The sequence below is a fragment of the Xenopus tropicalis genome, chromosome 7, assembly GCF_000004195.4.
Source record: "Xenopus tropicalis strain Nigerian chromosome 7, UCB_Xtro_10.0, whole genome shotgun sequence".
Lineage (NCBI taxonomy): Eukaryota > Metazoa > Chordata > Amphibia > Anura > Pipidae > Xenopus > Xenopus tropicalis.
Genome location: NC_030683.2, coordinates 92,418,471 through 92,433,543, shown reverse-complemented (window position 1 = coordinate 92,433,543; position 15,073 = coordinate 92,418,471). Strand labels below are relative to the sequence as shown.

Here is a 15,073-nt window from a genome sequence, read left to right as displayed (position 1 = left end):
GTGGATCTTTCACTGATTTGCCCACCTAATATATAAACTATATTAGTGTTTCTAAAGCAAACTTACAACTTTTACCAGGGCAGGGCAACAGTACATTATATTTTAATTACTTTAACACACATATTTTGGTGTTACTACTCCTTTAAAGGGGTTGTTTCAGCATGGCAAAAAAATCATTTTCCATAAAAAAGTAAAACGGACACTGTAAAGCTACTTTTTATACCTGTTAAATCAGTTCTTCTGTCTCCTTCTCTGATCAGTTTTCTGAAGGGATGGGAGTGGCCTATTTTGATCTGGACACACTGAGAACTTACTATATGCTAACATCATCACATCCAGGCTTTGCGCTTACTTTTTTCCTATTGTACCAATGGCATAGGCAAACAGACTCAGCATATCACAAATCTAACATACGGTTGTTAGATTTGCAGCACTCAGTCACAGGCATAGGAAGCATATGTCAGTCTGACAGGAGACACAGCCAATAGGAGTTAAATCTGCTGCCAGTACTATGCATGACATCATATAAGAAACTAAAAAAGCAACTGTAGTAAGTATAGTTCGCAGACAACATGTGATGTCCCGGAAATAAATTGTAGGTCCCCCAAGGATATCGTCAGATACACAATACACGCAAAGATTTTATGATCTGACCAAAATTTCCAAACCTATCCGATCATCATGGTACGAAAATTATCAGGGTGATAATTTGGAGCCCACATGTCCGAAAAATATATGAAACGGATTATACCAGTGCGTGTATGGCCAGCTTAAGTTACATGCCTGTTCACCCTTTGCTGCCAATTTCTGCAAGAGTGCTTATCCCAGAGATTGGGTTCATGCAATGGATAAAATGAAACTATTTTATGGTAGGATTCTGCAGAAGTGTGCACACCATATATGGGATGTCATATGGGCCCATGGATGTCCATATGCACAATGTGTCTCTGCAAAAAATATATATCCGTATGACCTGTTCAACATATATATTTTATTTGCCTATTAACTATTTGCCTGAAACTATTAACTACAGGTACTCCATGGAGGCAAAGTTATCAATACTGCTTTCGAAGATACATTAACTGAAAAAAAAAATGTTCAAGGTACTCTTTTGAACAATGTTTCTGTTCTGCTCTTTTACAGTTATAGGCAAAAATGTTTGAAATGAAGAACAAAAGTTGTGTAAAGGTGATACCTTTATTGGCTAAGCTTTCAGAACAGTTTCTTTTGCAAAAACTTTACCTCTTTACCTTTTCCACTAACAGGGTGGGTATGGATGCTGCACTGAAAAACGTAAAAACATCGGAAGCCAAAGAGTACCAGACAGGACCCAGTGATTTAAGTAACCCACCTCCAAACAGGTAATTATAAATAAGTAACATTTTTTGCTTTAAAGGATAAGTAAAAAAGTACCTTTAAAACAAACGAATGTAAAATTGATGAGTACTATTATATGAGTACTACTATATGAGTGCTTAAGCCAACTAAATATATACTAATATTACTGTGTGAAACTGTAATGTACATGTATGGTGGCCTGCTGACATCCATGTACTATCGGTATTAGTTGGTTTGAAAGCATTGAAAATTTCAGCAACCAGTGCATGGTGCATCCGCACATGATGAATTAAGGATTTGATCATTCCGGCTGTTTAAACAAAACTATGCCTATACTGCCTTTGCTCCTTTCTACGCTCTCCTCTCACTTAGGTTGCCTTTAGAGGATTCCTCTCAATCAAAGGAATAAAGGTCCCCCACACACGTGAAGATTCGCTCGCTTGGCGAGATCGGCAAGCGAGCAGATCTTCACCCGATATCCACACCTACGGGTGGGCCCTGGGGCCAAACGATCGAATTATATTGGCGGCAATGGGGCAGTCGGTTCGGGGGCCACATCAACGAGCCGATGTGGTCCCCAATCCGACTAGATTTTTTAACCTGCCCAATCAATATCTGGGCAATTTCAGGCCATATATCGGTCGGGAAGGCCTGCCGGTAGTGCCCATACACGGGCCAATTAGCTGCCGAATCGGTCTAAGGACCTTAATGTATGGCTGTGTAAAAAATATATAAAATAATAGTATCATTTAAGATAGTGTTAATGCACTTTTTTTGTACATAACCCCCATTTTCCCCCCATTAAGTAAGTCATTTCTAGAAAACTGCTCACCCAGATAATAGCAGAATTATAAAGAGAACATAACAGTTATGCAAAGTGCACAACATAAAATCGGTGTTATAAAACTATGGACAACCAAAATAAATGTTTAGGTGAAGTACTAAATACATACTTACCATTAATTAAAAAAAAAACTCTCCCACAAATGACAGATGTTCTACTACTATTACTGCTGCTGCTGCTGTCCCTAGCATGACTTTTAATATTTAAAAATTTAAAGCTGAGGGTTCTTAAAAATAAATAAAAAAAAAATTAAAAAAAAAAAAAACACAGATTACATCTGCACCGGCATCCAGTTGGAAGGCCCTCTTATTAGGCACAGGTAAACAGTTCACCAAACTGATTTATATTAACTGATTATACTAACAACAAAAATGAAGGAATGCCAAGAAAACAATAAAAAAGATCAGGGATTAACTCCTGTGACGGCTCGTGTCAACCCTTTTGGGTTGTTACTTAATACCACATTGCTTCAGGGTCTGAAATATAAACATAAACCCTTTACAGGGCAGACACTTGCTTATACAGATGTGTAAAAAAAAAAAAAATAATTGTTTTGTTGCAGAGTGAAAAAGGGTAGCTCTAGAGAATAATATAAAACCATTAAAAATCAGCTAAAAATATTTTCATCTAAAAATAAACTTTTTAAAAATCTAGTTTGCATAATGCAGCTCCCCTTTAGCAAATGCATTATTCAGCAATGACAACTGGTCAGAGAACAATGCCCACAAAGGAACTAACACTGCCTATGAGATAAGAACGTTAAGATTTGAGCTGCATGTGCAATCTAGAACGTTACACCTTTTAAAGTTGAAACCTTTTTGATTTTAATAAAATGCATTCCACTGGGATACAGTTCTTTATCTTTCTTAAGTAGATCGTTGTACATCTGTTCATATGTGGTTTTGAAATCATAAACATTTGGCTTGTCTGGAGCTGGTCCTGGAAGTTTGACATGAGTTCCTGTTCCAAATGATCGTACATTGAATGATCTTTTACTGAAAAACAAAAGGGAAAAAAAATCTGTAAATTTATTTTAAAAAGGTCAATGCATAAACATTATGCATGTTATACATATAAAAGTATAAAATAAAAACCCATTACAAAAATAAACATTGTTCTGATCCTTTATTTATGGCACAGATTACACATCCCTGGAGTCAATTAACCTACTGAATGGTTAGGTAGGTACAACCACTGTACTTCATGTTACAAACCCAGTATAAATTCCAACAGAGCATGTGTTGTGTGTGTATGGTATACAGTGATAAGTAAAAAATAAATAAAATTAAAAGTACCGTGTATATACTCGAGTATAAGCCGAGGTACCTAATTTTACCTAAGAAAACTGGAAAAACTTATTGACTCGAGTATAAGCCTGGGATGGGAAATGCAGCAGCTACTGCCAAGTTTCAATAGTCGAAATAAATACCCATAAAATTACATTAAATGAGGCAATCAGTGGGGTACAGGTATCGGACCCCTTATCCGGAAACCCGTTATCCAGAAAGCTCCGAATTACGGAAAAGCCTGCCTCCCATAGACTCCATTATAAGGAAATAATTCAGAATTTTAAAACTGATTTCCTTTTTCTATGTAGAAATAAAACCGTACCTTGTAATGGATCCCAATTAAGATATAAATAATCCTTATTGGATGCAAAACAATCCTATTGGGTTTAATTAATGTTTTATTGATTTTTTAGTAGACTTAAGGTTTTGAGATCCAAATTACGGAAAGACCCCTTATCCGGAATACCCTTGGTCCTGAGCATTCTGGATAATGGGTCCTATACCTGTATATGTTTTTAAATATTTATTTAAAAGAAATACAGTAAACTAGCTCAATCAGCAACCAAGTTAAAACACAAAGAGTTACAATCCTTCAAAACTATGTATAGTTTATATAGAATATAAAGTGCAATGTCTAGTGCAGAATGGGACAGGTGAGTATGGTAGATGAAGATGAATTTGGGAGAGGGCCAGGGCACTGGACGGTCTGGTTGTGGGTGACCTAATTTGCACACAAAGGACAGAGAGTGCTAGTCTGGAGGGACCCATGGCACCAGACTCGAGTATAATCCAAGGGTGACTTTTTCAGCACATTTTGGGTGCTGAAAAACTAGGCTTATACTCGAGTATATACAGTATATGGTTTTACACTGATCAGTCAAGATGTTTTCAATTAGTAATAGTGGGTAACAGAATTACCCAGATGTAAACTCATGTGAAAGTATAAAAGGAAGCGACACGCAAAATGTAAGTAAACCCCATGATCCTTCAGCTTGTAGACCCACCTCTGCTAGCAACAACTTCAAGTACAAGTATGAAAACCTATTTTCTAAAATGCTCTGGACCTAGCAATCTCCAAATATGGGATCTTTCCGTAATTTGGTTGACCATACATTGCCTACTAAAAATAATTTAAACCTTAAATAAACCCAATAGGGTTTTTGTGCCTTCAATAAGGATATAAATCTTAGGATTAAGTACAAGGTATCGCTTTATTATTAGAGAAAATTGAAATTAGAGAAAATGTTTTACAAATGTAAATTATTTGATAAATGTGGACTCTGTAGAAGATGGCCTTCCATTAATTCAGAGCTTTCTGGACAATGGGTTTTTGTTTAAGGGACCCCATACCTGTATTATGCTTTTCTGTATAAGTTTAGAAACTTCTCAGTATCATGAAATTGAGCACACAACAAAACCCTTCAGCAATGTTGTTTTTAGTCAATTACAATTCCAAGAAGCAGTTTATTTATTTAAACCGTTTTCTGAACATACTTTCTTGCTTTGAATTTCCCTTGTGGCCAAATAACAGTAACCCTAAACACTTATAAGACGGCAGAAGCACATGCAAATAATACAAAGGCAAGTGCTGAGAAGCTAGCTGCAGAGAAAATTCTACTGCACAAAAAAATGCTGCATATGAGCATGGAGACATCATAAAAAGAATTCAAAGGACCTGGCAGCGCAGCAAAACTTTGTGATATATATGAACAAAGTGTTCACTACAAATCTAATAGTGAACAAAGAACACTTGGTTGGAATTCACAAATTTAGTATTGCTGTGCTGCCAGTGTGGTATGTTAATGGGTGTAAAGTCTGCAAGAACTTATGCAACTTATGGGTAATAAAAAAGTTGCATTTCTAACTACATATAGTAGACAACTGTATCACATCAACAGTATTAGGAAGCAAGCTTCTATTGTACTTGGAGATCCTCTATGATCTTTGTTTGAATCAAGCCCCTTTCCGTTTATAGCCAAAAAGTGAGCCCCAATGGGACATATTTTATCCCCTGGACTACATACACAATATCAGCAACGGTGATTGCAATATTAAGTCAATGACTAAACTCATGAAATGCAACACTATTTTCAAACATGTTTAAATAAACCTTGAAATTTTATTCTCACTAGATTTGTTTCTTTGGTGCTTACATGAAGCATGAACTCTTTTACACAACTATGACATTAACTTCCTGCTTCTTGGGAGGTAGATAAATTACCAGCACAAAGATAATCCCACCTATAGCAGTAACGTAGAGTTTGGGGAACAAATCAGACAGGCTGGGAAGTCTGTACACTAAATGGCTGAGGCCAGGGTCAGACTGGGCCGCTGGGACAGCGGGAAAAATACCGGTGGTCCAGACCCGACCCTTGTTGGCGCTCCCCCTGCTGACTGTTCCTCCCCTGATGCGTTAAATTTATGCGCGCTCGGGGAGGACGTTGGGTGGGGGACCCTGCAGGGGCACCTGCAGTGTCCCTGGGGCGGAAGCCCCGGCGGACCCTGCAACCCCCAGTCCGACCATGGCTGAGGCTTCTGGGTCCTTGGTCTGCTTTGTTACTGCTGAAGCCGCTTAAGTCTTGTTCCAGGAAAGTGATTACCGATACAAGCATATAACAACTTGCAGTGTGTCAGCTGTATTTCTAAAGGTTTCTGTGCTGTGTGTCTCCACCTGTAATTATTGCCTAAATCTTTGCTGCACAACTTCTGTGGTACAAAGGGCTGGAATTTTCCTGGCGGATAATGGAAGCCAGTTTTCACCACTCCCTTTTTAAGCTACACCCACGCAATGAGAACTTACCCACATTAATGGTAGTAACATACCAAAAAAAACAAATGGTTGGTGCTCACTGCAGAAATATCACCCATTACTCATACGTGGAAAATGTTTATAATGTCATATTAAAACATACCCAAAATCCACATGCCTCCTCCACTGTGGATTGTTATTTTATGACAAGTGTTAATGTCCATTTATACTTGTATGTTCAGCATCAAGACATTATTGAATTTTTAATTTTGTTTTTTAAATGGATTTTTATATGTTCTTACTTTCCCAGGTGCCCACAGCCATATGACTTCTGCTTTTATAAACTTCAGTCACTCTTTACTGCAAGTTGGAGTGATATTACTTCCCCCAGCAGCCAATCAGCAGAACAATGGGAAGGTAGCAAGACAGAAGCTACCCGACACCTGTATTGCTAAAAATGTTCCCCCAATGACTACTTAGTGGTAGATATGAGAATAGCACTCAAACGGAAACAAATGCAAAGTTCAAATCATGAATCCTTTAGTTCAGGGATCCCCAACCTTTAATACCCATGAGCCACATTCAAATGGAAAAAGTTTTGGAGAGCAACACAAGCATCAAAAAAGCTCCTGGAGGTGCCAATGAGAGCTATAATTGGCTATTTGATAGCCCCTATGTTAACTGGAAGCCTACAGAAGGTTCTGTTTGGCAATTGCACCTGGTTTTATGTAATCAAAGCTTGCCCCCTAACCAGCAATTAAAAAATAAGCACCTGCTTTGAGGTCACTGGAAGCAACATCCAAAGGGTTGGCGAGCAACATGTTGCTCATGAGCCACTGGTTGGGGATCACTGCTTTACTTACATGGGAGTAGGATAAACAATAGCTTATCTGAAATCAGGTCAATGGTATAGTGCTTCTGAAAGCTCAGACTCAGGCACAATGTACTGGCGCCTACAAACCAATATTACAACTATGGATGGTGGATTAGTCGCCTGAGATCACCCAGACATGCCATGCCACCGGCAATAAAGTAAATCGCGGATAGCATACACGTTGCTTCAGTTTTCCGAAGTTTACTTGCAAGGCAACTTTAGGTGACCGAAGCGATGCGTATACCATTCCACCGGCGATATACATTCTTGCCAGTGGGATGGAATGTCAGGGAGATTGAATTATTTGTAATGTATACTGAATAGTAATAACTATAGGATAAAAATAAGGAGAAATGCCCTATAAGTTATATTGTAAAGTTAGTCAGGATTATATTTTCATCCGTTGTGCAAAAAAGGAAGTGTTGATATCCCCTGTAAAAAAAAAATGATTTAATGCTTTAAACTTCATAAAATAAGCCTTCGGCTGGAGAAAATCTGGATAGAAGGCATTTAGTTGTAGGTGCTTTAAAATATCTGGAAACCAGGGTATAAGTGCTTTATAGGTGCTTTATAGGTGCTTTAAAATATCTGGAAACCAGGGTATGAGTAAGAATACCAGTATGACATCTGTTATCCAGAAAGCTCCAAATTATGGGAAGCCATCTCTCAGAGTCCATTTTAAAAAATATAATTCAAAATTTTAAAAACGATTTCCCTTTTCTATAATAATAAAACAGTACCTTGTACTTGATGTAATTAATCCTTATTGGAGGCAAAACAATCATATTGGGTTTATTTTGTTTTTCAATGTTTTTTTAGTATGGTTTAAATTATCTATTATTATGGAGATCTGGATTACCAAAAGACACCTTATCCAGAAAACCTTAGGTCCCGAGCTTTTTAAATAACAAGTAACATACCTGTATTGCCTTTAGAGATAAGTGAATCAAATTAAAATGTCTCATGAAATAAAAGACCCAATCAAATAATGCATTAGAAATAAAGCACTTATTATATAAGTTATTATATTAGCACAGCCACTAAATGAATAAAGCTGTTCTTATATGAATGCAGAATCTCATACACCAAGTCACATTAGAATCTCCACGTATGCATTTACATTCCAGATGTTCAACGAGTGGCCCTAGCTGTGGCGCTATAACAGATACAAACTTAGGCAGCAGGCCAGTAAGCATTAATGAGCAGTTACTACAGCAAGGGACTGTAAGAAAGGCAATTTAATTAATTTAATTAATTAACTGAAGGGCTGGCCAAGATTATATTTACCGAACTGCTACCAGTGACTTTGGGAACTCTGCCTGCCCTACAATGCCTGTGTGTGCCATACTCTGCCTGCCCTATGCTGCCTGTATATCACCTAAAACCATAAGTGAACTAAGAATTACACATAACTTGCACAACTCCACAGTCATTTATATCATATATATCATTTTACCGCAGGGCCCACTACACTGGGAAAAACTGAGCTAGTACCCATACCCCCAAACTTGGAGGGATGGGAATATAATGATATAAAGGTTGCCCCTTGGTCAAGCTTGGGACTGTTAACATGTATTAGAGAACCAAATCTGTTTTCCAGAGGGTGAGCCCTACCAGATGATAATCCAATAAGCAAGAGAATCACACATTTTGCTGGCAATTATGACCATTTTACTCTTGTGTAAATCAACAGCTAAGAATACTGCCACACGAGAAACAGAACCCATTCAACCTAATTAATCAGTTGGACAGACAATTAGTCAGTCTGACTTCACAGACTGTCAGCAAACTAGCCCAATGCAGACTATGAATAGCCTAAAAGCTAGGGGAGAGTCAGGCCCACCTGCCTGTGACTCACTGGAGGAGCAGTGGGGGACCCTAGCATAACAATTAATCCATTCGGACAATGACATCACACAAGGTGACCTAAAATTGGCATGTTAAGCGTGCATATGTAAAAAGCTGGCCATAAATGCCATGATTTGGTGGAGCAGTTTGAGCCACACTACTTGACCACCTTGGCCAAAAAAAGCAATCCAGGAGGCTGTTTCAACAGATAATACTGCGATCTTGGTAGGTTATTATCTGTGCATTAGTCAGCTGAAAGGTATGTTCCGAACAATCAAATAAAAAAAAAATAAAAAAATCAATACAGGCATATGGCAACTCACAGGATACCCAGTTTTTGGGCTGTGTATGGCAACCTTAAGGGGCTGTGACACACAGGGAGATTAGACAGGCGACAAATCTGTCGTCGCGGGTGACATGCGATTTGTGGTGTCGCATATGCCATCCCACGGGCGATTTACATTCTCGCCAGTGGGATGGCATTTCGGGGAGATTAGTCACCCACAACAAGGGAGATTTGTAGCACGGCGACTAATATCCCTGTGTGTCACAGCCCTAAAGAACACGGAACACTGAACTCAATGAGGGGGAACAATACATTAGGCACCCCACCCCAGTTAATTTAATTACTAAGGGTATTCTCATAGCTCAGTGATCCCCAACCAGTGGTTCGTGAGCAACACGTTGCTCACCAACCCCTTGGATGTTGCTCCCATGGGCCCCAAAGTAGGTGCTTATTTTTGAATTCCTGGCTTGGAGGTAAGTTTTGTTTGCATAAAACCCAGTGTAATTGCCAAAGAAAGCCTTCTATAGGCTGCCATTCCACATAGGGGCTACCAAATAGCCTATTATAGCTCTTATTTGGACCCCCAGAACCTTTTGTCATGCTAGTGTTGCTCTCCAAATCCTTTTCCATTTGAATGTGGCTCACAGGTATAAAAGGTTGGGGATCCCCGCCATAGCTGTAGTAAAAGAACCGCAGCACTTTCTCACCTTTACTTCCCAGGCACCCCTCACACAGATATACTGGTACGTAAAGGTAAGATAGTAGCACAGAATTCCTTTACAAATTTCCTAGGGTATAAACATGGCCTTACGTGAATTCCCCCGTTTCTTTTCCAATTTGGATGTTCCTGACTGCCCTGTCACACCACTGGAGAACACACTAAGGGCAGGGGCACATTGAGAAGATCATTCACTTTCTTCTGCTGATGTTTTGATCTCGGGCAGAGGTAAGATGACTTCGTTTTTTTTTGCAGGCAGAGAATTAAGCTGTTTGTGTGTCCCCAGTGTGCCCCCACTCTAACATATGCCAATTAGTACCCATTTGGATTTAAGCAAATAACATGGTTGGGTAGATCTGATCAGCTGCCAAATGAGGCACTTAATGCAGCTGAACTGGCCACAGATTTCCCCATGAAAAGTGTCAATCATCATTGGGAATATGAGCAACTAATCCAGCATCTTATACAAAATCCATACAACTGTAAATATTGAAGATTTTTATTTTACAAAAAGATGCTTATAATGTTTTGGAAAGGCACTAATACTCACTAATTGTCCTGTTTTGTTTGAATGTTTGCTGTCCTCCTGTCTCTTTCTACACTGCAGGTGAAAACTTGCTCTGGTTGTTGAGGGTCACTGACCACATGACGTTACAACTGTATTGTTACTTTATTTCACTCATGTTTCTACTTGGGCCCTGGCCTATTCATATAGTCTGTCAGTTACTAATGTTTTCTATTCCGTTCCTATGTATATTTTAGCCTGTCACTAAACTCACTGCCCTTGTTGCTAGGGTAAACCACCCAGCTGCTTGAAGGCTAAACTGGGGAGCAGCTGAACAGGAAGCTAGATATAAAAACACCACAAGAATATTGTCTTGATGCAACTTGCTGTCTAGAGCACAGTAAAAAAAAAGAATGAAAAGGGAGCCTCTAATTAAACCGCAGATGCCACTAACAAACCCCGTAAGACATTACGTCACCACTCCACTGCCAGCACTGACATCACTATTTAACATTAAATGACGTTCACATTAAAATATCCCTGCAGACATACCAGTAACCTGCCCAACTGCCAATACTCGATTTGGTTTTTTTGTTCATGCAGTAACCATTGCCAGATGGCGTGTTTAGCGTCCACACCTCTTTGAACATTACCTGAGAATATTATGCGCTTCCATGCTGCGATTTTGATTGCTGGAACACACAACAGCCACCCTTAGCGGAGCAGTCGGCATCCTATTGCCTTTTATTACGCCTATCAAACCTCTTGTGATGTTAGTCACGCCAACAAACGCCGAAACGGGTATTAAGACGAACACCTTCGATATCTGATGGCGATTCTTCCGCCTTTTCCCTGCCTACACAGTAACTAAAATGGCGCCGGAGGAAGACAAGCAGGGAAGTAACTGGGCGAACAACAAACGTCAGCAGATTAGGCTCCTTACGCGCTGACGTCACACGTAATAATTAAACCCCGCCCATGTGTTGAGCAATGGTTTCCGGAAGTTCACTGTAATTTTTTTACTTTAAGAAAGCGGCTGGGGAAGAGTTGTTTTACGTGTGTGGTTACACTATGTCTTCGCCAGAAAAGGAGCAGCGAGTTCTGCCGCAATAACATATTTATTTGGGAAACATCTTTATAAATATTCTGTGTCTGTGGCACTAGGGCTTCTCCTTAGGATGATGCAACTAACCCCACGTACTCTTTCCGCTATGGGAGTAGTTAGGCGTTGTATGCCCTGCCCTCGTTGCCATCTGCTTCTTGCATTACCTCACAACTAGGGTTCTGCGCAGTTCTATAAGGCCCTGGCAGGCTTTAAACCTGGAACACCTCATGGTTTCTGCCTCCCCTAAACCATCCTGAACTTACACCTACCGGTGTCTTTAATGGCCCCTATAGTTAAAAGAAAGAAAATAAGTGGTTACAAACCAATTTTATTGGTCACAGAGCTGATTTACCAGAATAAGAAGTAGTAAGTTCTGTAGCAGTAACAAATATACACTTGGGAAATGTGTTAAATATGTGAGTCTGTGTCATTTATTAATGCCTGGCTCAGAGGCTCCTGGTGTGTTTATACAAAGACATTGTTGTTTTTTTGCACCTATTCTACATTGCCTGATGAAGCAGGAAATGCCTGCGAAACGCGTTGCAATATTGTTGTGAATAAATTATTATTGAAAATTACCACTTTTGTTGGTGTCTGCCTGGAGGAGGTAAGTTCATTACTACCTCCTCTGAATTACCCATTGGGTTTTTAAGTGTTTTTAGCTAATTTTATCCTTTTGGCGCCTCTGTTTTGTTTTATCATTATACCGAGTCCACCCCGAGTGTCATCCCCATTTTTCTTCCTTCTACAGAGAGCGACTTCTTATTCCTGAGTGGGTCAGGATAATCTCCCCACCTGCCTATACAGTGGTTGCCAATTGGTAACCCTGGCTTGTGAGTATTAATTTGTTTACTCTACCATTACTCCTTGTAAAAACATTTTACACTATTGGGGCTCTTGGTGTTCCTTTTTGTCTTTATTTTGCACTTACCGTTGTCTTAAATGGCCCCTATAGTTAAAAGAAAGAAAATAAGTGGTTACAAACCAAATTTATTGGTCACAGAGCTGATTTACCAGAATAAGAAGTAGTAAGTTCTGTAGCAATAACAAATATACACTTGGGAAATATGTTAAATATCTGAGTCTGTGTCATTTATTAATGCCTAGTTCAGTTACTATGTGTGCAATATGCATAGCTCTTGCTGCAATGGTATGACTTACCATTGCAAATATGTAAAATACAGATGTAAAAATAAAAGGAGAGAAAAGTTTTTCTATACTACAGACTGAAAAATTAAATCTTTTTTTTACAATTCATGCAGCATCAGTAGGTTTGTTTAAGTGAACATTTGACTTAAAGGAGAAGGAAAGGTTGAGCCAAAATGTTAAGCACCCCCAAGTGACTTAGATTGCTTACCTTGTACCCTGGGCTGGTGCCCCTGTTAGGAGAAAAAAGCACCAGCCCAGGATACCTGTAGGAAGCGCTTCCTCCTTCCTCTCTCTTCTCCGGGCGAAATCCGCCAGCCGGCGCATGCGCAGTAGAGTGAAAAGCCGACTTTGTTTTTTAAGTTCGGCTTTTCACTCTACTGCGCATGCGCGCGCGGCGCTCCAGGAAGGAGGAAGCGCTACAGGTACCCCGGGCTGGTGCTGTTCTCTCCGTACAGGGGCACCAGCCCGGGGTATGAGGTGAGCGATCTAAGTCACTTGGGGGTGCCTAACATTTTGGCACCCCCAAGTGACTTAGCCTTTCCTTCTCCTTTATTAGTTAGTACTACTGCCTTGCTGGAGTCCTGTGTTTAGTTCCAGCCAGTACCACTTACCCTAGGGTAGAAGTACTTAACCAGGGTTAGACTGGGACATGGGGAAAATCCTGTGGGTACTGTGGGCCCTGCCACCCGCCCCCAAGCTATGCACCAGTTGGCAATTATGGTTGGAAACAAGATTTTAAAACGGCAGTGCGTTCCAATGTGGAGTTAATGCCATTTCTTTTTTTTTTTACTCTAGGGCAGGGATCCCCAACCTTTTATATCCATGAGCCACATTTAAATGGAAAAAGTGTTGGGGAGCAACACAAGCATGAAAAAGGTTCTTGGGGGTGCCAATAAGAGCTATAATTGGCTACTTAATAGCCCCTTTGTGGAATGGCAGCCTACTGAAGGCTTTGCTTGGCATTATACTTGGTTTTTATACAACCAAAACTTGTCCCCAAGCCAGAAATTAAAAAATGAGCCCCTGCTTTGAGGCCACTGGGAGCAACATCCAAGGGGCTGGGGAGTAATATGTTGCTCACGAGCCACTGGTTGGGGATCACTGCCCTAGAGGAATGGCATAGCGAAGCAAAGTGCAGCGGTTGCTAGGTGGTAGGCTTTTGACTTGGGTACCTGGTGGGCTCTGGGTACCCCAGTCCAAGTTAACCTTGGAATGGGTTACAGTGACGCCCTGTATGCAGTAACATGTTCCACAATATAAAGAATAATATAAAAAAGTAATTAAAACAAAATGGAAAACTGATTGTAAATCAACCTGAGTAAGGCTCATTTGTCTTCAGAAAAAAGAAACACTGCTATAGGTAGTTGTGTGATTGCGGCATTAGATTGTATTTCCAAGGGGCAGGGGCTGAAATAAATGATGAACAATCTCTGTAAAAATATAAAATTATCATTACTTTAAAAAAAAAAGCATAATAAAAGTGTAAAAATATTCCTTTTGTGTCAATGTAGTGTAACATGCCTGGTTCATAAAGATCTTTCATTGCTTGTGGGATGGTACCACCTTCTGCTCAGTAGGAGTATTGCACTGTAGCATTCCAGCTGTTCATTAAATTACAGTAGAAGCTTTGGGCAGAGTCATAGAATAATCTAATATTTTTATCTCCATTCTGCAAGGCCTGATGTAATATTTTATGTTTATTGCTATTGAAACAAAAATAGAAGCAAGACAGAAATATTCCTAGTTTATACTGTATAATAACCCTTTGCTGTGCATGTATAGGAATTATTCCCAAGACCAGACAGCAAAAGCCTTTTCAGAATCTATGCAGACCATAACTTCAACACCATTGTCCAACATTCTACTCAGTAGCATTTACTTAATACTACATATATTTGATTTTCCGGGTCCCGTTTATAGTAAAATGGAGACAGCCATTCATGCAGGTAAAAAGGAGAAAAGACACAGGTTACATAGGGGATACACTCTGTAGATTACAGTGGTGGTATACAGAGTTTATCTGTTATCTGCTCTGAAACCTGTGCCATTTAGTCCTATTGCTGTTTGAAAGGCTGCCCCTATGGCTACACAGCAGCTTTGTTTATAAAAACAATATTTTTGAAGCAAACACATCTTTTACCAGTGCAGAGCAACAGTACATAATATTGTAATTGCTTTGACACACTCTCAATTTTTGGTGTTTAATTTAGCCTTTATTGGCTTCTGGCCTATTTAAGGCAAACACTTTAAATAATAAGGATGTACACTTTCTGCTTACTCCAGTAGTTGAATCAGTTGGTAAGTCTGCTACACAAGCAAAGAAAAAGCTGTAAGGTTATGTAAAATTGCTGCATATGTGGCCAGAATT

At 39.6% G+C, this 15,073-nt stretch overlaps 1 protein-coding gene across 1 annotated transcript in view; it reads right to left on the bottom strand.

The window, feature by feature from the left end:
• ssu72 (SSU72 homolog, RNA polymerase II CTD phosphatase) overlaps window positions 1–11,292 on the bottom strand; it is a 30,584-nt gene extending 19,292 nt beyond the window's left edge. Inside the window, 2 exon segments of the mRNA NM_001016264.2 lie at window positions 3,034–3,177; window positions 11,105–11,292. Of these exon segments, the coding sequence (NP_001016264.1) occupies window positions 3,034–3,177; window positions 11,105–11,184 (224 nt within the window). The 5' untranslated portion in view covers window positions 11,185–11,292.
• Between the last annotated feature and the right edge of the window lie 3,781 nt (window positions 11,293–15,073).